We start from the raw sequence: 24050 nt of genomic DNA, 5'->3' as shown, positions 1-24050 counted from the left end.
CATTGTCTGGATCTCATTCACCAGTTTTCAGAGACACAATAAAAGGATAGGTACGATATCTGTTTTGTTCATCACTGCACACTCACGTAAAGATTTGCGCTTGGCATGTGATTTGTTCAATGAATAAATGAATGAAGCAAGAGAAAGATATCAGAGCAACAGCACTCAATGATGAGCATAGTTCTTTCATTTTCTGTCAATAATTCATTTTCTCTTCCTCTACAGTAAGATATTTTTATTTCAATTCCTATTGAATTTAGAGTCTGTTCCATTCATTGCACCATTAAACATTAATTTCTTTGCACTTAACTCTTTTCTGGGAACACCAATGTATTTCTACGATGCAAAGAAGCAGCTCTACTTCTTTAGCATTCTTCTTGATACTCAGCATACTGTTTGTCACAGCCAAACTTGGCCTGTATTTGGATTATTACTTATCTGGTGGTCCCACTCTAGATACCTGAATGTTGATAGCAGCTGTCATTTGATTTTTCTCTTCTAGTAGTCTCCTTTAATCACAACTGGATAAACATGTAATTTATTATTCTATAAAGACCTCATTTAATAGTGACTGAACTTACAGTAACATGTCCAAATTATGCAATGTTCTAAACTACTAATTTTCATTCATATATGCATATATGTTGAGGTGTTTATATATAGCAATCTAGATGCTATCCATGGTGAAGAACAGATAAAATAGAGCCAGGAGAAACTAAGAGAAAGGTCTTTAAGTTCATTTGCGTCTGGATTGGCTTATTTAATTTTTTTGTTTCTGCGTCACTCATATCCAGTTGTCTCCTTGGATCAGGACCAATATTTCCATTCTAAAGAATTCTTTCTCTATCTTTGATTATTTCAAGTTCATCCTTTAAATTTAAAGTTCAGAACTTCATCAACTTACTCTAAGTAGTTCAAGGTAAATAATCAAATTTACTACTGAACAGATTTGTGGAAACACTGGCATTTAACACAATTTGCCCTCCTTTAAAATATATCCTGCAAAATTGCTGCATCTTCCCAGTAAAGACCTTTTCTCTCTATTTGCTTGGGATGTAGCCAGGAGTGTTTAATAGATCAATATGAATTTTAATCATCAGAGAGCAGTTTTATGACATCATTTCTTCAAAAAAGTTTTACTCAAAAATTACCCACTCATTCATTTATTTTTTCATTCAAAGATACTAATTTATGAACCAGTCCTCTGGTTTCTTTTCAAATTCTATTATCAAACAAAACTGACTGCAGCATCCTGAGATGATGCTGTTTGTTTTATATCTATCAGAATGAACCTTCCTCAAAAAGATGTTGTCGGGACAAAATGAGATAAGAATTATGAAGAACTATATACAGGAAGGCTTTCTTGTTATATGTATGTCACAGTGAGTCTCATTCAGAGGTAAGAGTAACTATTCAAGTTTTTAATTGTGTATCTTGATGTGAAACTAGTGCCTTTTGAGTTTTCTTTCCATAATGATTAATTTCTAAGATAAGTTACTACATTGAGCCCCAGGACTAAAATTATCACATCTATGTTGTAAGCAATTGGCTTATCACACACAGATGAATATATAAGATAAAATGTGGAGACCAAGGAATAACTGAATTTCAACTGTCATGCTTTGACAACATAAACTAAAATCTGATTGCCATCCCCTCTCCACAAATCAACATACTGCAAGTTTTAAATCAATTAAGAATATGAATTAGAATATGTATATGAATTAAAGGAAAAGATAAATAAGGTAAATGCAGCTTAAGTGAATTTTATGTGTCTTACATTTCAGTCTTATCTATAAAATGTCACACTGTAAGTTAAACTATTGCTTACATCCTGAAGCTGTTATAAGGAACAGTCCCTAATTACATAACGCTCTAAAATGCAATAGAACTGGCTTATTTTTTTTAACTCTCTTTAGATTACTCACATTTACTTTGTGTGTTTCAGAGACATCATGCTCTATGAATATGCAACATTATTCTTAATTTAGCTCTGTAAAACCAGGCATGTGCAATGTGTGGTGTATTTGGCCATGCTGAATTCACCAGTGATTAAACTGATTTTTAGCTTGCGTCATTGTTTTCAGGCCCCATGATGAGTCACGGAACTTTTCTCTCACCTCATATATATTACTGCATCTGGTATCATTAGGATGGAGTTAACATCCAGGAGGTAGTGATTGATTTAGGGAGATGATAATGAGATTATGGCTCATGCCCTTAAAGCATGACAACTGAAATCCTATCCTTTTCCACATGAGGAAATATGCTAAATATTATAATATCTGACACGTCTATCACTGTGGGATTAAGCCAGCTATCTGAAACAGGGTTGATATTTTGATCCTTAGACATATTATCTTCTTTGTCTTACAAACGCAGAATAATTGATTCGGAGATAATGAAGGTTTAAATCTGCATATCCAAATTTTTAATTCCAAGAAGTTTTTAGGTCCTCTTGGTTCAGATCTGTCAGCTTAAACAAAAGAAGCAAACAACCATCATTGTCTCTCTTTCCTCTGATTTTGTGGGGCGGGATCAGTAAACAGGATAAGAGAGGTGTTTAACTAGGTGTTTAACTAGGAATATGTATGTTTCAGACTGGGAGAATCTGGTATGAAAGTTTTCAAAAGACCCACAAGTCACAAGAACATTAAATGTGTGGGAAATCTGACCACTTAAACACAACAGAGAAGCAATATTTCCTGAGTGTTTGAAGAAAATGAGTTAGGGAAATGGATGAGCATGTTTTTAAAGACTAATAAATTTAGGCTTTTTTTTTCCTTTGGAAGGAAATGTTTTCTAGACCTTTTATTTACTTTATTTAAAAATATACATTTGATGCAAATTTCATTTCTTTTAATCTTTTCCTCTAACATAATCTTCTAGAACTCAGCTTCAGGATATATATATATATATATATATATATATCTCTGAGAATGATAAGGGGTAACTGAAACTGCCCTCTGAACTATTCAACACCCAGACGCTTTTTGTCTATTTCTAAACATTCACTGATAGAGACATCTACCCATTCATTTCTCAGCATCTGTACATGAGCATGTATCCATGTATCTACTTTGTGCCTAATCACTACCAGGCATTCATAAGAAATGGAAAGGAATATACATCCTAGCTGAGAGAGAAGACATATTTTTATGGGTTATACATGCATTTGAATGCTCGGTACATCTCTGGAAAGTAGGATAGAGAAAAGGAGATGCAACTGCCTATCTGACATCTCCACTGAGATGTCTCCTAGGCACGTTAACTATGGCCAGAATAGCATTCTTAATTTTCCCACTCCTTACGACCTAATTTTCCAATAGTCCAAGACTTAGGAATCATTCCTTATTCCTTTTTTTTTTTTTTTTTTGCGGTACGCGGGCCTCTCACTGTTGTGGCCTCCCCCGTTGCGGAGCACAGGCTCCGGACGCGCAGGCTCAGCGGCCATGGCTCACGGGCCCAGCCGCTCCGTGGCATATGGGATCTTCCCAGACCGGGGCACGAACCCGTGTCCCCTGCATCGGCAGGCGGACTCTCAACCACTGCGCCACCAAGGAAGCCCCCCATGTGCCCTTTTACAGTCATCCTCCCACTTCCTCCCCAAGCTGCCGGCAAATGCTGATCTGTCTTCTGTCCTCACAGATTTGCCCCTTTGGATCATTTTCATATAAATAGAATTCTGTAATACAAATAGTACAGTATTTTGTGTTGGCTTGTCTTCACTTAGCATAATGTTTTTACACATGTTAAAACAACCTATGCTGTTATGGTGTCAGTTAATTTCATTGCTGAATATTATGCCACTGGACGTACCCCATTTTGTTTATCCATTCATCAGCTGATGTGAATCTGGATTTTCTCCATTTTGGGGGTATTAGGAACAGTGCTGCCACAATCATCTGTGTACAAGTCTTTGTGCGGATATATGTTTTTATTTATCTTGGATAGGTACCTAGGAGTGAAATTTCTGGACTGTATGGTACATTTATGTTTAACTTTCTAAGAGCTGTCAAACTGTTTTCGAAAGTAGTTGCACCATTTTACATTCCCACAAGCAATACATGAAGTTTCCAGTTTCTCCACATCCTCAACAGCACTTATTACTGTCTGTCTTTTGAAAATAGTCATTCTAGTGAGCAAAAATGTCAATATAGCATAGTGGTTAAAATCAGAGATGCTAGGCCAAATTATGTGAGCTTAGATGACAGCTTTGCCACTTACCATCTTGTTATTTAACATTCCTGTCTATAGAATGGGGACAATGCTAATATCTATCTCGGAGGATTATTGGAGGGGTAAGTGTAATAGAACTAATAGCTTACAAAAGTATCTGACACATAGTAAATTCTGTGTGAGCATTAGCCATTATAATAGCTTTGTTATTATGATTTGCAAAGTTATAATGTACGTATAGCCTGTTTGTGGATCATAGTGAGGCTGTGGGAAGATATTTATGTTCTCTTCATTAAGAGTCTCTTATATGATGCTGGGCTAAGATAGTTATAACAAAATCCAGGCGCTAGAATGTCAAGTTTTATAAAAATCAAACTAAAGATCTTACATATAATTAGAATGGGTAAGACTCCAAATGGCCAGAGTGACCTATCAGACAACTTCGGTTAAAATTGGGACTTAGACTGATTTAAGCAGTGGTTTCATTTATTCATAAAATATATCTATCCATGAAAAAAAATGAAAAACTAGTATAGACAAGTTGTTTTCCTACATAAAGTTGCATTCAGTTCTCAATTACTTGACCATAAGGACCTTCTTCCTCCCTTTTCTTTACCTGTATATTCATACCTTTGATTCCTTTTTTCCTTTGCTTGACTGTTTGGATGATTAATGAATCATTGCGTGCTTCAACCAAGGAATGAATGGAGAAACAGCCAAAGAATGATATTCCCCCTTCTCAAATCACTACAATGCTCATTTTAGACACTTTTCCAGAGAGAACCAAGTCCCATCTTCGTATCAGGTATATTTCTGATGAATAACTTTAGAATATGTTTTGCACGCATGCTACTCAGTTTTTACATATTACTGAAAGCATTTCAGAGCACTTCCCCTGGGTTTCCTGGTATAAGCAGGAATCACTTCTGCATGCTTAGGTTACTGCTGTCCTAATTTCTCCAGGTTCCAGAAAGTCTTTGGGTACCCATTTAATTCTCTCACAGCAAGCTATTCCTATTTGAGAGCTTCCTAGCTTCCTGTGTCTCATTCTGGGAGTGAAGTGATCTAGGTTATAGTGTAGTAAAAATATTACTATAAAATTGCACACTATTTTCACTTACCTATATTACCACTTATGGTTATAACCAAAGAAATGAACAGTATGAATATAATATTTAACTGTTTCTGTACTGACAGGGTTTTTCTCCATTTCTGAAATTCTATGCTTTTACAAAATAAGATGAATATATTCTCTTTGAAAAGAAGTAGTAAGGCCAACGGATGAAAGATACATTGAAGTAGAGTTTCCACAATATGAGGCAGAATTTGCTTATAATTTTAACTGGATAACTTGTAAGGTCATAAGTTATCTGTCACTGTGAATATAGAGGCTTGATAACCAGATGTGTAGAAGAGATTAGAATCTGGATGAAGTACCACTATGGGCTACACTCCAGTTTGTAGGAGCCTGCTTTCACAGGGTGATAAAACCCAGAAGCAGGGAGAGTTAACTCTCCAGAAGGATGAACTTTAACGAATGGAAGAGAGAAGACCCAAGGGAATGGCAGAGAAGTTTTTTCTTCATTTTCCCCCTGATGGATTGTCCCAAGGCACAGTTGTGTTTGTTTGTTTGTTTTGTGCCACACCATGCTGCCTGCGGGATCTTATTTCCCCGACTAGGGACTGAACCCAGGCCACTGCAGTGAAAGCTCCGAGTTCTAACCACTGGACCGCCAGGGAATTTCCCCAAGGCACTGTTTCTCTAGTCTGTCTGGAGGCAGTCCATGTGGCCAAGTGACTGTAGCTTCTCTTTGCGTCTTGTGAAGCAGTGGCCAACTCAGTAACGCATTAACTTGTATTCAAATCGCATCTTCCTCTGTCTCATTTCTAGTTTCTTTTACTCTAACTATCCTAGATTTTACTTTCCAACAAAACATTAGCACTTGACCTTTCCCTCAGGCTCCTTTTCAATCCACCTGAGCTAAGACTAGCTACATGCTAGCCAAAAGCTAGAATAGAGGGCTGTAAATTTTGTTTTAAAATTCTTTGTGAATGTATAAAAATGCTAGTGGGGGATGATGATGATGAACCTTCCTATCTAACATCTGTGGGGTACTTTTTTGCTGGTACTATTTGAAGTGCTTTACATGTGATAATGTTTAATCCTCACATCCATCCTACGAAGTAGGTATTACTATTATCCCCACTTTACAGATAACAAAACTGAAGTATAAAAAGTTCACACACCTATTAAAGCCAAGGTCATATAGCTAATGAACAGTAGAGCTAGGATTTCACTCTAAGCAGTTTGATGCATTTTCATTTGTGTTGAAACATACATCAGTAAGACCTCAGAAGACTGAGGTCCCCTGTGCTTAGCTGGCAATTCTGAGGCTATCATTGCCTGTGTAGCCGACTCTGGACAAGGCCACTTGGGTCCTTGCCACACTTTTATGATTAGAATGTGGTCGCTAAACAGCTGAGATCCACTTGCTTTCAAGAATGCGTGCTTGGGGCGTCAGACTCTCTACCTCCCAGGCTACTTAGCTCACACGTTCAAAAGGAAGCATCCTAAAACACACACTTGGTTGCACCAAAGTTTCTCATATCTTCCTGCGTAGAGGTTTATTACAGAGACCTGTAATAAAACAGACTTTTATTTTATGCTTAATTCAGGGCATTTGTAGTTTCACCTTGCATCATTTTTACCCACCATCATACGGTGCATATTACATCCATCCTGCACACAGACAGACATGCCCACGCTCAAGCTCATTATACTTATACGACTATTGGGGCTGTACTACAAAGGTTCCTATTTGTGTTGTGTAAGATACTTACAGCTGAGAGTGACCTGTACTTTCATTTTGCCTTTCTCTTGCTCTATTTAAAATAATAACCACAGAATCTCTTTCAACAAAAGGTCATCTGGGTCAATGGACAGAACACAGAGGATCAGATCACCTGCCATAATTGCAAATTAATGCTCTCCTGGTAATGCATTAACTACACACTATTGATCTACAATTGAATCACAGAAGAACTACTGAGAAGTGATTTTACTTTCCTATTTTTTTGTGCTTTTATCGCTTTCTCCAAAACGCATTTTTCTTTCAACTGGAATTTTCTCTAATTGTCTCCATTTTTAACTTCCAACAGCGAGATGACTTCTAACTTGTAATTAGAATCTGTAAAAATTCATGTCTCTGTCTCAAAAGGCTTTTGGAAATCTACTGAACTGTAACTTTGATGCCATAAAACACGTACATGATGCACAGATACATACTTCTAGAGAGCCAAGCTTTTGAATGATTTTTTTTAACTTAGATAAAACAGAAATCCATTTGGTCCTCTATCTGAAATTACAATTTGTTGAATAGTCTGCAATAAAATATTCAAAACTTTCCCTTAAAAGCATTTTGCTTGGGAGCATTGATGATGTGATTTCCCTTCCTTGAGCAAACTTTTAACATATAAGTAAACTGTTTCTATCAGATACATTGTTTTAAGGAGTGTAAATGTGAGAGGAAGATGAAAAAATCCAGTAAATATTTATACACAGAATACTTCTGACAAAATCCAGATTTCCTCTTGTTTGTGGCAAACTCAATTGATAAAAATTCTTCTACTGAGTGGAGCTGATCATAAATTTCAGTGCTGAATTTGATCATGCTCCTAGTTTATACAAAGGTCATCTGGCCTAAGCCTGGTTTCTGAATTGTGAATTAGGAGTCACTTGAACTGGAGACTGAAATTTCCTGACAGAAATTTCCTGCACTTCTCATACACCTTAAACTTATCACTGATTTTTTTAAAACTTCTAAATGGGAGACATAGTTGTGATTTCTAAGAAAAGTCTTTTAAGAATGTTTTAGGCCTATAAGGACTTTGATATTTTACTGTAATTTCTTTCATAATCACTATTTGCATGAGTCCTAATCAATACTATGAAAATAAATGTGCATCCAAATTATTTGCTTATTCTTTAATCCTCAGTAAGTCACTGTCATCTGTAGCAAGAAAACCTCTAATAAATGTCAATTACATGACTAAAATTACATGATCTTGGTACTCTTTCTTCTAGGAGTTTATAATGAGAGACCAACACAATCAGAGTTGATATGCATTTTCCAACCAATCTGAGAGCTGGACCAGGATGCTGGAGCCTCCCTGATGTGCCAGGCATCGCTGGATGGCAAGAGGTTGGCAGGATCAGAGAGGCTGGATCAGGAGGGAGGCACTAGACGTACTAGGACTCTGAATCGTGATACTTCCTTTAACATATTAAATATTTCTCACAGCAACCCAATAAGGTAGATACTATAACTTCTATTATACAGATGAATCAACCAAGGTTTACAGAGGTTAAATAATTAGCTTAAATTTATTTAGTTATAAAATGGTGAGTCCAGGAGTTGAGCAAAGAATTGTAGAACTTCAAATCTCCTTCTCTTAACTACTGTAATATACATGGCAATACAACCAGATCTGGATACATAACAGAGGCACACAAATACTGTCAAGAATCTTCAAGACTAGAATAAACAAAGTTTCTGAAAAACACTAGGGACCAACAACAGGCTTTCTTAACTGAATGCATTAAGAGCAAGGAACTTGAGACACTGGTTGGCAAGATAAACGAAACAAAACACTACATATTAGACAATGATATAGAGGTATACGGCAGAACTGTTCAGCTTCAATTTTACCACACTAAGAAGAGATCCCACTAACCTTCCTAAGGCAGCTCTCAGAGCTCAGTTATATCTTTGGTGCAGAGCCCTAGGTGTCCTGTAGTGCAGTTACTGCCTAACAGAGTCGTCCTCCCTCTTCCTCTACCTTAGGCACATCCTGTATTAAGATCAGAAAGTGAATAAACAAATCTTCACATTTCTAATCTTTGAAGATGGTTAGAAATAAGACGTTTTCAAGGCTACTCCGTAAGAAATGAGCTAGGTGTTCATATTTTAAATACTGCATGTTATACCCAAAACAATATTTTTAATAAACAGGACAGGTGAAAATTCATATTTGTATGACAATTATTTGTAGTGCACAAAGGCATTTTCTTCTTCATACTTATTTCTTCTCTCACACAAGAGAAAATTAACTCTGTAGTATGCTCTAAGTAAAAATAATTTGTTAAACACACATATTGCAAAATTGCAGGATTTATTTTAATTCACAGAGTAAAATGTCTTTTGGAATGTTCTAATGTAAATAAATCCAGGTTACCGTGACCAAAAAAAAAAAAAAACAAGAAATGAAAGAAAAGAGAAGAAAAGTGATAAAGAATTGGGATAGCACATACAAAGCAAAATAGTAGAGTACAAAATTGAATGTCAGGCCTGGGAACTCCTAGGGAGGTAGGTACTTATGAGAAACCAACTGTGAAATGTCTTTTTGTGGTCTGTATTTTCATTTTTTCATGTAAGAGAAATATTTAGAATCTTTGTGGTCTGTACTTTCATTTTTTCTTGTAAAAGAAATACTTAGAATGGCACAAACAATCTATTCTGATCTGAACTCTTGGGGAAAAAAATTCAAATATATTAAGCATGTGATAGAACTGAATGATTCCGGAAAGGGATTTGTGTTAGTCTGATTTTTAGATTCATATCTAATAACATTTTTGTTGTATAGAAAATTGATGATGATGTTCTACCATTAGCAGAACATGTACTGGGAGATATGTTTTTTTCTAGAAGTGATGGATTTGTGTTGATAAAAACACATTTTTGGAGACCATCATCCTTGGAAACAGTAAAAAAATATTTGCAAGGCAAGGATGAGGGAGGCTGGCTGCAGCCCTAGAAGAGAGGAGAGTTGAATCACAAAGGATAAAAACCATAAATTAAAAGTGAACCATGTGCTCTGGAAGTTCAAAGTAGAAAGGGCCCACTGAGCATTTATTTGCTCCTGGATTTGTGGAGAGAGCAAAGGGGTATGGTGTCAGACTGTGAAAATGTAAAGACCTTGTCACTCTTTAATAGCTTCCCATTAAACAGAGAATAACATCTAAAATTTTTATCATGGCGTACAGTACCCCACAGGAGCCACCTCTGCCTGTGACTGCCCCTTCATCTCCTATCATCCTCATCTCCGCTGTGTCTTTCTGTCCTGAAACAAGACAAGACTGCTCTCACCCTTGTGCGCCAGGCCTTTGTATTTATGATCTTGCTCTTCCTTGTGCCAGGAGGACACTTTTCTCCCAGACCTCTGCATGGCTGACTTCTTTTTTTACTCATCCGAATCTGGGCTCGATTATCGTATCACTCCTTTGAGGGGGCTTCTAGCATGCAAGGTTCCTAAAAGCATTCTCAGTTGTCTGAAAACATCCTTGTACCCTTGGGGCTAGAACTATGCCTGGCACATAGTGGGCACCCACCACGTGATAAATGAAGATGTCATCTGATGTGAGTTCACTGAGGACATCATTTCCCTTTTACTAAATATCATATCTCAAATACAACTAAGATCACATCAACATTTACTGGGAAGCTACATCAATATGCTATTTTTGTTGACCTTATTGTGAATTAAATCCCTCCACAGCTTTTCTACAAAATCTTCTCTTTGCCATAGTTACCTCTATTTTAGATGTATAATTAAGTTTTTGCACCCAAGGATGTGTCTTTATATTTATTAACAACCAGCTTTATCTTCTTATACGGTATGAGTCACATATGTGTCTCTTGCTTTTCCTGAAGCTACATTGGAACTTACTCTGCCTCCCTATTTCACGTTACTTAAAAATTGATTAACTGAATTTCTACGTTTTCCCCAAACAGAACTCAGGAGCCCTAAGTTAGTCAGCTTTCTAGAAATCTCATGATTTCCTTTACTCAGCACATGAGAAAATTTATTAGAATTTAAAGTAATTTTGGAAACTGAAGAATTCAGGGATAAATTATTTAAGAAGGAGTAAGCAGTTCACCTGGAAAATTATAAGACTGGGATAAACAAATGATACACAGGTGTAGTTCAAGAGTTGAGAATGAATCATCAGTTAATAAGTCAAGGACAGAGCATGCATTCACGTGTTTGTGAATGATGATGAATTTCTTTTTCATTTTCTAGAACAATTTCTTGAGCACAATAACATGGACGGTAGGAGACGCAGAGACAAATTATGGGATAGAAATCAGGAAACATGGTTTCTAATCACACCGGTTAGCCAACTGGTGAAACAAAGTTAAGGTAATTACAAATTTGCAAATCTACAAAATGGGTTAAAAATGCTTATTGATATGCCCTGAGCTTTGTAAGAGCCAAATGAATTAATAACTAGAGAGGACTTTTTGAAAAACAGATGGTAATTCATCATTAATATTCTTTACAATATATTTGCTATGGCCTAGCATTTTCTAATAACTCTCTATTCAGTCTGAATTCTGAACCCTAACTTAGTACCAAAACGAGTCTCTAAAATATTGAGGTGGATTTTTCAACAAATACACAATTATACACATCTAAATTAGTTTGGGTTTTTCAAAATAATGTTGGTGGATGTTGGCACTGCTCAGAATAATTTTGTTACACATTTTTTTGAACAGCTTATTAAAGTCAGTTTATGGACTGACAGAAAAGGAGACTCATGACTTTGTATACCTAACTCAGTTCAATAACCAACGTTGTTCACTTGGCTTGGCTCTCTTTAGCTTTGTTTACAGGAAATGAGATCCATTCTCAAAGTATGAAGAGTAGTTACTGATGGTATTGAAAATACATTAGCTCCCAAGTGACTATTTCTAATAGTCATTTGGGTGGATAAGTTATGGAATGATTATTAAAAAATTAGTTATGTTAAATCACAATTCATTTCAAATGATAAATTGATAAATTGGAAAGATTCAGAGAAAACCAACAGAGAAAACACAATGTTTGGAAAATAATATGTGAAATAAGAATATCTAAACAACTAGGATTTTTTTTTTAACTGAAGAATAAAAAGGTAAATAGTAGTTTAAAACTTTGGTCAGACATATGAAGATTCTTTGATGAAGAAGTGAAACTAGTAATTAACCATAGCTCTGCATACAATGCAAAAAGGAAAAGACAATATAAAGGATCTGGCCAGAGTCAGGAAAAAATTTAGCCAAGGAAGTTTATACAAGATCAGAAATTTCATATGGCTAATTGCAAACATCTTAGCTAACTCATGGTTATTTTCTCACATAAAATAGACATTGTGTGGTAGAGTTACTTTTTCTTATAGTAAAACTGTCATTCAAAAAGATTAGATTTAATTTCAATTAATTTCTTTTGAATCTAGATATTAATCTTTCTATCAAGTGGCGAATGTGTAATCATTCGAAAGCCTAGCAGGTTTCCATTTAATTTCCTCTGTTTGCTTATAAGCAACATTGTTGCACCGCAATCAAGATACTTTCCAAAAATTAAAACCTCTTCCATTAAAGACACCATCCATTAAAGTAATTTAAAATAATGCAATAACTGACACAGTAATTTGAATTTCACTGAATGGATACTACTTTTTTCCTATATATTATTCTACAAATATAGGGTTTCTATTTTTTAAAATAACTACTTGCATATTGTTCTTAACACTGTACATGAAACACTCATTAAAGCTAGGAAACAAGAAACTGCATAGTGGAAAGAAAAATGTGTCTATTTTAACTAGCTATGTGAAATAATTCTGATGCCATTTAAAATAACTTTGAATGGTATCAACTATTCTTCCTTCATGTATCATAGCCTGACTTTAATGATGATGATTAATGATGATTAAATAAAAAATAAGAAATAATTGAATAAATATATTTTCCGCTTACCCAATAAGAGTTTAAAATATAGTACGCAAAATTTTTACCACCTAAAGACCCCATCTATATAGTTGAAGCACTGCCGTCTTCCTGTGCATTATGACCAAGAGAGAATGTCCATAATGCATCTGCACTCATGTGGAAACAGTGTCATCGTGCTGCTTCAATTACCTCTTTTTCTCTAGTTTCAATAAAATAATACATCTCTTGATCACATTAAAAAATTCCATTTAGCTTGAACTAGCTCCATCAGAGCAGCTAATTATTGTCAAAAATTGATTTGGTTATATAACTCTAGTGAGTGTCTGTCACATGACCATGACTCACAGCAAATGCCCACTATACTCCCTCTTTCTCCTGTATTTCAGGATTTTCTATTAACTTCAGTGAAACCCATACAAAAGAAATGGAATAAAAAAACCCACCCATACAATCTCAATGAAGGCACAGGTCATAATTGTACATGAATGAACTTCCTATAATTTCTGATGTCCTGAATCAAAGTCCTTAAAAGATTGAATTGTAGTGGCAATATCATTAAATTAAATTATAGAAACCCAAAGTAATTCAGTGAAAAAAAAGGTAGCATAGTACTTATATCCTCTATCTATATACAATAGAGGAGAGTGAACATTTTGTGATGAAACCTATTACTAAAAGCAACTGACTCCGTCTGGGTTTTGGTTGCAATAGAAATCCCTAAATAGTTTTTATTAACAGAAATTGTAGACTAGTACTTAAATCAGATGAAGGGGATATAGAATTCATTCTGAAGGCTAGATCTGGGACAAACAACTTAAACTACAAGTTTAAAAAAAAAGCCAGTGTTAATTTATTAATCTTTTCAAACTGTTTTAAAGGGAAATTATTCAAGTTGTTTATTTACTATGCTTTTCCTGAATAACTAATTGGCAGGCAGAAGCAAACTTCCTTTTTTCAGGGTAGCCTTTCAAAAGATTTAAGACCTCAAGAGTTTATGAAGAGCTTGAGAATGTAATTTAACAAATAGGTATTTATAAATTTCAGTGTTCGGTATCTTAATTTTTTTTTTTTTTTTTTTTTGCGGTACGCGGGCCTCTCTTTGTTGTGGTCTCTCCCATTCCGGAGCACAGGCTCCGGATGCGCAGGCTCTGGACGCGCAGGCTCTAGACTCACAGGCTCACCGGCCATGGCTCACGGGCCCAGCCGCCCAGCGGCACGTGGGATCCCCCCCAGACCGGGGCACGATCCCGTGTCCCCTGCATCGGCAGGCGGACTCCAAACCACTGCGCCACCAGGGAAGCCCAGTATCTTAAATTTAATAATAATTTTCACTTAGAATTTTTATAGATCTAACTTGCATATTCTAACTAATGAGAGCCTATCAAAAAAGATGAAAAATAAGATTTCAAAGACACTGGGGTTCACTTAAATAAATTAGAAGTTAGTTGGGTTGACTGACAAAGTAATAAGAGCAGCTACCAAGAATACACACCCATAATTAGTTTTGAACCTTATTTCTTGGCCAAAGTGTTGCATGTGGTTCTGTTGTAATAGTCATTTTTACTCCAAAGTTGTTCCAGGGAAATGATCTGGAATACTCAAATTATTGTCTAGCTAACTCCTTAGTTTTTATATAAAACATTAACTGAAGCATTTTTAAGGTAGGGTTATTGGATGCTTTACCACTGAAATGTTAAAATCCTCAGCAAAGCAAGTTGTAGAATAAGGTAATAGAAATAAACAGTGCCAATGAGAAATGGTACATTCCTAAAAATTGTAAGAAGACTTCAAAAAGCAAAAAATTGCCCATTAAAATGCAGCCTAGGGCTTCCCTGGTGGCACAGTGGTTGAGAGTCCGCCTGCTGATGCAGGGGACGCGGGTTCGTGCCCCGGTCCGGGAAGATCCCACATGCCGCGGAGCGGCTGGGCCCATAAGCCATGGCTGCTGAGCCTGCACGTCCGGAGCCTGTGCTCCGCAATGGGAGAGGCCACAGCAGTGAGAGGCCCGCGTACCGCAAAAAAAAAAAAAAAAAAAATTGCAGCCTGAAACCTAAAAGGCATTTTCCATTTTTAAACTGCAAGGTGGTCTAAAGTATTTTGTGATTTTTATATTTCAGTTAAACTCTCAATTAGCAAAAATTTAAGCAAGTGATGCTATAACCTAAGTATTTTAATTCAATAAAAATTTCCCTGATTCCTCGCCTTCAGTTTTTTATACAAATATTACCTTTGCAATGAGACCACTTTTTCACAGCACATATCATCTTACATACCAGATAATATACTTATGTTTCATATTTATTATATCTTTGTCCTCACTAGAATGTAAGCCCCATGAGGTGATGGACTTTTGTCTGTTCTATTCACAGAAGTATGTATTCCAAATTCCTAGAATAGTGCTAGGCATGTAGATTCTCAATAAATATTTACTGAATGAATAAATGAATGAATGCTTCTCTGTGATGCAAACTGATCAACAAGAAAAGAATGTTCTATCACACTTATCAAACTTATGAAAAAAATTTTAGCTTTCCACTTTTGAAATGTCAATACTTTTTCTAAAGTCACATAGAAGGTCATGGTTATTAAATTCACTTAAAAATTGAATTTGAAATTGCTACTTTGAGAATAAATCCTTATTCCAGTAGTGCACTCGCCTAACTACATAGTTTATTTATGTGCATCAAGAAAATCAGAATCAAAATGTTTAATTTATATCACTATTTCTGTTTATTACTTCTCTTTCTAAACTCCAGTATATCAGCACCATCACACTACTTAAATACATATCATCTGTCTGATTATGTCTTGCAAAAAAATGCATCTTGTCAGTACATACTTTACATCTGAGTAGAAACAGAAAGCTAGATTTGATAGTATTCCACCTTAAGTTATGTAAGTGGATGAGCTCTTCAAGGAAAATATTATAGAATCAGAGAAGGGGAATGAGGTGGGCAGTTAAGAGCCAGTGAACAAATGGCAACAGAGGAATGGGAAGGTGATGATGGAGGGATTTAGGGCCTTGAGGTGTACAAAAAAGATTTGAACCAACTGCCAGAGGGAATTTGATGGGAAATTTTTTTTAAAAGATGAATAAAAACATGCTTACCAGCACACCAAGGCCCAGCTGACATTAAACACTGTGAATTTGGAGTAAATTCAATTGGCAAAGTTACCTGAATTTCTCTAATAATATTCAGCATCCCAGAAGTATAGAAAATGAAAGGTTAGATTAACCCAGGACTAGGGAGTGGAACAGGGTAAAATTCAGTTACAATGGAAGAGAGATAGAAATATTATACATTCTCCACCCCATTCAAATGCCAAGCCAAAATTGTATATTCAGGGATTTTCCCACTCATAACTGTCCTGAATATATCTTAATACTGATTTTAGTTCAAACTTTAGCTAAAATTGGTTTAAAAATATTTTCCAGCTGAATTAAAACGTGACTAAAGCTAATGACACATAATTGATACATAATCTGTAATTTTATGTCAGTAAAAGCCTATGTGTGGAAATTTACCTTTTTAACAACATCAATTGGGAGTCAATATTTTACATGGCTGGGAAGTTTCTGGGCCATTCTTAGCCAGAGCTGAAGGGGCAGTGCTTTGGCAGCCACTTTTTAATACCATGTTGACCTTCTCATCGCCTCTTCATAATCTGGTTTAAAAAAATGACGGGCTTGGGCTTCCCTGGTGGCGCAGTGGTTGAGAGTCCGCCTGCCGATGCAGGGGACACGGGTTCATGCCCCGGTCTGGGAAGATCCCACATGCCGCGGAGCGGCTGCGCCCGTGAACCATGGCCGCTGAGCCTGCGCGTCCGGAGCCTGTTGCTCCGTAATGGGAGAGGCCACAACAGTGAGGGGACCGCGTACCGCAAAAAAAAAAAAAAAAAAAAAAAAAAAAGATAAAAAATGACAACTCGAGCATACTCATTTAAAAAATACATTCAACAAATATTTAATGTGTTTTTCCTATACCCTGGTCAATACATCAGATGACCAGTGTTCTAGGATGAGGCCTGGCATGAAAAGATACATTGAGCCAAACAGATTTCCTCTTTTGAAAATCTGAGCCAACAGATACTAAGCTGGTGAGGTATTTCATGTAGAAGGTGGAGCTGAAAGACCACCATGTCGAATGGGTCCATGATGAGCATGTGCTAGGCAGAAGTTCAGAGGAGGCAGGAACAAGGAGTAAGTCCTGAAGACAAAGGATCGAACAGAGCTACAGATTCCTTTGAGGGAGAAATCACATGGCTCACAAAAGAGATGGAAAAGGTCTCTGCCCAGAACTGCCCCATTGGTTCTTGCAGTTCCCGTCTCCATTCACATATAGAATACAATAGGCTTCATTTTCTTCAAGTGGTTTGAGTGAGTCTCTGCTTCTTGATCCAAGATGAGCCTAAGCAGAAACTGCAATTTGAGCGATTATTTTACCACACGTTTTTATGAAGACACAAAGTACTCCACATATTTATATGTGTCCATAAACTGAGTGCACATCTGTGTTTGGAACATATCATGTTATTTATTTTTCTATGTTCCCACATTTCTTCTCTTCTTTGAATCCTTACTCTAAGAATTAACTTGTAGCCTGAACATATAAGCTTTGAGTAGATGGGGAAGATCTGCCTATTACTGCTACTCCACCTTAGAGGTTCTGGGAGGGGGACAGGCGGTATGACCAGTTGGAAGAGCATTGGCTTTGCAGTCGAGAAACTCAAGGTTTTAGTTCTGGCTTTAGCGCTAGTCATGTGACTTTGGCTACACTACTTTCATCCTCCAAGCCTAAGATGATGTCAAAGAAGTATAAAATGATTTCACTCTCAGGTAGGCATGGAAATACTGTATCTAGCAGTAGCTAGAATCAGCACACGGTAGACAGTCAACAATTACCACCCCTCATGTGTGACTCGCCCAAGCTTACATGTCTGGAAATGAGCAGGAGTCCTTTCTGGAACCCACTCATAATGCATTTTTATACTTGAGTTCATGTATTCCTCCATGTTCATGAAAACAAATTCAAGTGATATTCAAGCCTAGACATCCATTATCTTCCAGATTCTTCTTGAAGATACTGCTCTGTATTCTCCCTTCATTTCTGATGCCCACAAGTCCCTTCTTTTACCATTTCCCTTCTTCTTAAGGAAATTCCTTCAGTCGTTCTTTTAGTTATGCTTCCTGGAAATAAATTCTTAGTATTTCTTGAGTTAAGAATGTCTTGTTTTATCTTTCCTTTTTGAAGGAAATAGGATTATGGGTTGATAGTTCTTTTCTTTCAACAGTTGAAAAATTTTGTCTCACTTTCTGGACTTGATGGTTTCTGATGATGAGAAATCTATTGTCGTAGTTGTTTGCTCCTCATAGGTAAGATGTCATTTTTTTCTTGCTTTCAAGGGCCTTTTGCCTTTAGTTTTCAGAAGTTTGATAATGATGTGTTTTGGTATGGGTTTCTTTGGATCTCTCATGTTTGAGATGCATTCAGCTTCTTGAATCTTGTAGGTTTATTTATGTCTCTTACAAAACTTGGGAAGTTTTCAGACATTATTTCTTTTTCATCCCCTCCTTCTGTGACCTCTCCTCTGGCACTCTGATAACATGAATATTACAACTTTTGTTACACTCCCACAGTTCCCTGAGACTTTGTTCATTGTTTTCCTTTCTGTCTTTTTTCTCCCTGTTTTTCAGATTGGTTAATTTCTACTGCTCTATCTTCCAGTTCACTGATTATTTCTTTGTCCTCCCCATTCTTTTGTTGAGCCCATCAACTGAGTTTTGTATTTGTTATTAGATTTTTCAGTACTGAAATTTCCATTTGGTTCTTTATAACTATGTCTTTTTTGAGACTTTCCATATTTTCCATTTGCTTCAAGCCTGTTTGTAATTGCTTCTTAGAGCAACTTTATGATGTCTGCTTTAAAAATCTTCATCAGATCATTCTAAATCTCTGTTACTGCTATCTTGGTATTGGCATCTATTAATTGTCTTTTACCATTCAGCTTGAGGTCTTCCTGGGTCTTGGAATGATGAGTGATTTTCAATTAAAACGTTGACATTTTGGGTATTATGCTAAGGGACTCTTCATCTTATTTAAACCTTTTGTTTTAGCTGGCATTTTTGGATACCATTCTGGTAGAGGAGGGCAAGGTTGCTGCCTCATTACTGTCCAGATGCCCTACTTGTCCTCCTTTGACACCTGAGGGACATAACTCCTTGTTACTGCCAAGAGAAGATAGGAGTTCTGGCTCCCCTCTAGGCCTCATCTGACACCAGGGGGCTGTGACGGGGCGGGGACAGAGTGGCCTTGTTACTGCTGGGTGGTGATAAAAATCCTGACTCTCAGGCTTCACTGGTGGTGCAGTGGTTGAGAGTCCGCCTGCCGATGCAGGGGACACGGGTTCGTGCCCCAGTCCGGGAAGATCCCACATGCCGCAGAGTGGCTGGGCCCGTGAGCCATGGCCGCTGAGCCTGCGCGTCCAGAGCCTGTGCTCCGCAACGGGAGAGGCCACAGCAGTGAGAGGCCCGCGTACCGCCAAAAAAAAAAAAAAAAAAAATCCTGACTCTCCATTAGACTTCCTCTGACAAGGCCCCGGGGGGGGGAGGAGAAGGGACACCTCATTACTGTCAATGGGGTGGAAGTCCATGCCTCCCACATATGGGAGCTTATTATTGCCCAGGAGCGATGCTGGGTGCCTTGTTACAGCCTCCTGAGGCTGGAGGTAAGAGACCCATGCTTGTCCTTTGCTTGTGTGGACAGGTGTGGCGCTGCAGTGTTTAAGCTGTGGTGTTTGGCTAGAGAAGAGCAGTTACGGTCAAAAATTTTCTGTCTTGCTAGGCTGTCTTTTCCTGGTTCTCTGGCTAGAAAGAGTAGGGGTTTTTTGTCTGCACCTGTTGTTTCTGGGTGGCTGGCTTCTTTGGCTCCAAGTCTGGGATATATGAGGCAAAAAGAAAACTCAGGAAATTCTCCACTGTGTGGTGCCTTGGGTCCTGAGATTCCTAGCCAGACTGCCTTCTCCCCTCCTTTCAGAATCTCTTTATGTTCGTTCTAGATATATAAAGGTTTTTAATTGTACTTACTCAGAAGCATAGGGAAAAGTACACCTACTCCATCTTCCTGGAAGCAGAAGTACTCCTCCATTAGCATTCTGATATATGTTATTTCCACTTTATATTTTATAACAGGATGTTAATTCTGATTGTTAAATTGGCAACACAAGATACTGCACTCCACTTTCTTGCCAGAGAATATAAGTGATGCTAAACACTCTGCTCCCCAATTACCATCAATGTTAGGTAGTAAGCAGCCATATTAAAGTGGGATTTACCTCAGAGGTCACAGTCTAGTCCTCACATGAAAAATTTTACCTGGGTCATGTCAGACCATCCAAACCTGCATATCTGGTCCCTGAGAGAAATGCTTATGCTATAAAGTGCTGAGGCACTGTACTGCATCTATGTTGAACAACATTATAATATAAAAAGCAAGTGTATAAATAATAAAAAATTAAGTAATTTCTAAGTTATTTGTAGAGGGCTAATAAGAGTATGATGGGGCTTCCCTGGTGGCACAGTGGTTGAGAGTCCGCCTAGCGATGCAGGGGACACGGGTTCGTGCCCCAGTCCGGGAGGATCCCACATGCCGCAGAGCGGCTGGGCCCGTGAGCCATGGCCGCTGAGCCTGCGCGTCCGGAGCCTGTGCTCCGCAGTAGGAGAGGCCACAACAGTGAGAGGCCCGCGTACCGCAAAAAAAAAAAAAAAAAAAAAAAAAGAGCATGATGGACTACATCTCAAAGTATCACTTTATGAAGACAATGGATGATTTTCCCTCAGCTTTGTACCACAAGAAGGTAAACAACCAATTCATTTCTATATTTTGAAAGCTGTGATTTCTTTGCTTTGGCTACCGGGAAGTTCACAGTCAAGTTTGTTAATGCCTCCAGTACCATATGGCATAGATTGTGTGTATTGGCCTTGCCCCTGACTTCTTTTATTTTTCAATCAAGATTTTACTTTTACCCAGAGTTCCTCATATATTTGGGTTTTTTTTTTCATATATTTGGTTTTTATCCAGTAGTACAGTATACATTTTGGAACATGATCTCATTTATTTTAGAAACATACAGGTGAACAAATATGTTAAAAAAAAAAAATAGAGGGTTTGTAAGCCCTCAAAAGGACAGGAAATGAACCTCAGGTTTGTTCTCAACCCGTAATAGAAACTTAATGAGTGCTATGCTTTTGATCCCGCAAGGCCTCTTTCTCAAGAGACCCTACAAGAACATACTTGTCACATAATTTTCACTTTATTTGTTAGACGGAGTTTTGTGAAGGGACAGACAAACACAAGTACTACCTGGAGGACCGAAGCACCACTGTGGAGAAACTGAAGACCACTTTCAGCTGAGTCAATTCCACCAGTGGCCAAAATGGGAAATCCAGGCAAAGCGCGAGCAATGGTGGTCACAGCTCTCAAAGCAATAGGTCTGATGGCTGTGCCTACAGAAAATGAGGATGATCAATGGTTAGTATATTGACCACTTGAGCATATTGCCTTATAATCACTATCATGTGATGGCAGTGTTGTACTAGACGAAATTCAATTTTATCTCTACTTAAGATATATACGTATGTAATATACAAGCATTGCTATGTTTCAAAGTATGTTAATTTGTAAATGGATATGTACTTATTTTAAGGACTTTGATGCTATTATTGCATGCAGGCATGTTATGCAAGTGGGTATAGCAACTCTAGGACTCTCACATAAAATACATACATATCACAATTTGATATACAGTAATGTGTAAAAGATTGTATGGAACACTTGAGCATCTGTTTTAAAAAGAACAAGGAATAGCAGATTTTGTAAAAGAAAAACAATCACATACAGTGCATAAATAGACATACAGCTCTGTTATGTTTCCGCGAAGTATAAAGCAGCTGGTGTGAATAGAGATACTGCAAAAACAAGCAAGGTGCTGATGAACTTACAGATTCCATATTGCATTTTACATGTATTTCCCAAAATCTGATAGTGATTTTACTCAAACATAGTAAGCCTAATCTAATTTTCAATACATTAGAACATTTTAATCAAGTTAAAGAGAATTTACTAGAATTCAGTAATTAGAGTATGCGTTTGAGTTTGTATACATTATTTAACCAAACATTACCAATACATTATTTGCTAATTGTCATAAAGGCTGTATGGATGGACAGAATACTCTGAGGTCACTTTTTACATGATTACACTGTATAAGGCTGCTTAGACTCTCAAGGGTTAACCCAACTGGGAGTAAATTAATGCTCTCGTAACATAGTAATATAATTTGATATTTCAGATGTACACTCATACGTCAACGGTCCTTTAAAGGCATTTTCTGAAGTAAAAATAGTTCTTTTTGTGCAACAATGTGGCATTGCCTCAAATAAGGGCTCTACAAACAACAAAACAAGCAAAGGGTAAAATAAGCCTCATGTGGTGCATACTTCGGCATCTCCTCCACCACCACAAGCATCCTTACCAGCATTCTCAATATGTATTCATTGGTGCTCCTATTAAGGAAGCACAAAGAGCTTTCATTAAAATCAGCGGTTTTCTTTTTATCCTGTTCATTTCAGATGAAACTGAATTTACGTGTAAACTAATGCTTTAGCACTCAACACCAAAAATGTTTGTGGAAATGTCTACTTGGCGCTCCCACACCTAAAAAATCTTCCTCTAGATAGCAGTGTTTCTTAGTCAAGAATATTCAATGCTGACACTTCAGGATTCCATAACTGACATTTAAATACAGGGTAGTAAGTTAGGGCAAATTAGAAACTGAACGTCAAGATTCTATTTCTATTTCAAAATATTTATCAGCAACTTCTTCTTAGTCTATATGTTTTAACCATAAAAAAGGCTAACATAGTGGACAGGAGAATGCATGGAAAGAATACACACACATATTTATAGAAACATACCTTTAGCTATACTAAAAAGAAATTCAAGAGTAAAAGTTAGAGGAAAGCATTTTTAAAGGAAGTTGTAACTTAAATAAACCTTTTAGACAGACATACAGCTATCTTGGCATAATATAACTGATGTGTTCAATATATGCTAAGTTGATGGCTCCTTTACACACATGTTACTTTGAAGTAATAAAGAAATATTGGGATTCTTTTTTTTTCTTATTTAGTTGACCCTGGAGAGTAAAGGAAATTTTTGCTAAGCAGATAAATAATTTATTTCTAACTGCACTGTTAGAAGACTATCATTAACACTAAGGGGTAAAATTTCAAAGTGGTACACAGGGATTTGGCCACATATTCCAATTGATATTAATGGACATCAAATGGCAAAATCCCAGAACACAGCTTTGAAAATTTAACCAGTTACATTTAAAGGGCAACATTATTACACAGGTGTTAAAAAACATCAGCAAATCCTCAGTGGCATTTGAAGATGTTCAATTAGGTCAATAAGACATTTTCTATTTGATGTATTTCTTCTTTTCTAAAACTTTTCTAATATAACGAATGAACATGAAAACCTTTCAAACTAATAAAGGTATCTTTTCAAAAATTAAGGGTAATTATGTTCTCTGAGGAAATGGGATCCAAAAATGAAGAAATGGATCCTTCTGTTGCTGGGTAATAGTAAATTCAGTTTTAATTTCCATTATAAATTCCATTTGATTGGTTTTCTTTATAACTCAATTGATTTAGTATGAAATATAATCTACCTGTTCTCAGCATTTTTATGGGGAATAGATTTTAAAAATGACTTTTATTCGCCATGAAAGGTTTTTGGAAGGAAACTGAAGGTATGTAAAAGGATCTTTTTAAATTGTTGTACAGAAATTTCTTTTTAGTTTTAAAGTGACAGAAATGAAAAAATAATAGATTCAATATAAAAATAAAACTTTTGGTGTGAAAGAAATACATATATCGATATCATACGAGATTGTACATATGTTAATTAAAATGCATACAGATTTCCAGAATCACAGTTATTGAGATAAGAATTTTAAAAACTTTGTCACTGCTACAGTAATTAATGATTTTAGACCAAAGACCAGGGAGGAAGAAGCCAGTTGAGAAGCTCAAGG

General features: G+C 36.8%; 1 protein-coding gene across 3 annotated transcripts in view; it reads right to left on the bottom strand.

Annotated features, from left to right (window-relative positions):
* DPYD (dihydropyrimidine dehydrogenase) overlaps positions 1 to 24050 on the bottom strand; it is an 810457-nt gene that overhangs the window by 127598 nt on the left and 658809 nt on the right. For all 3 annotated transcript variants that reach the window (XM_019919998.2, XM_073810605.1, XM_073810614.1), the window contains one exon: positions 21311 to 21453. In XM_019919998.2, the coding sequence (XP_019775557.1) occupies positions 21311 to 21453 (143 nt within the window). The remainder of the gene's footprint in view (positions 1 to 21310; positions 21454 to 24050) is intronic.

The sequence above is a fragment of the Tursiops truncatus genome, chromosome 1, assembly GCF_011762595.2.
Source record: "Tursiops truncatus isolate mTurTru1 chromosome 1, mTurTru1.mat.Y, whole genome shotgun sequence".
Classification (NCBI taxonomy): Eukaryota; Metazoa; Chordata; class Mammalia; order Artiodactyla; family Delphinidae; genus Tursiops; species Tursiops truncatus.
Note: the sequence above shows the minus strand (reverse complement) of the source record. Positions and strands in the feature narration are given on the sequence as shown.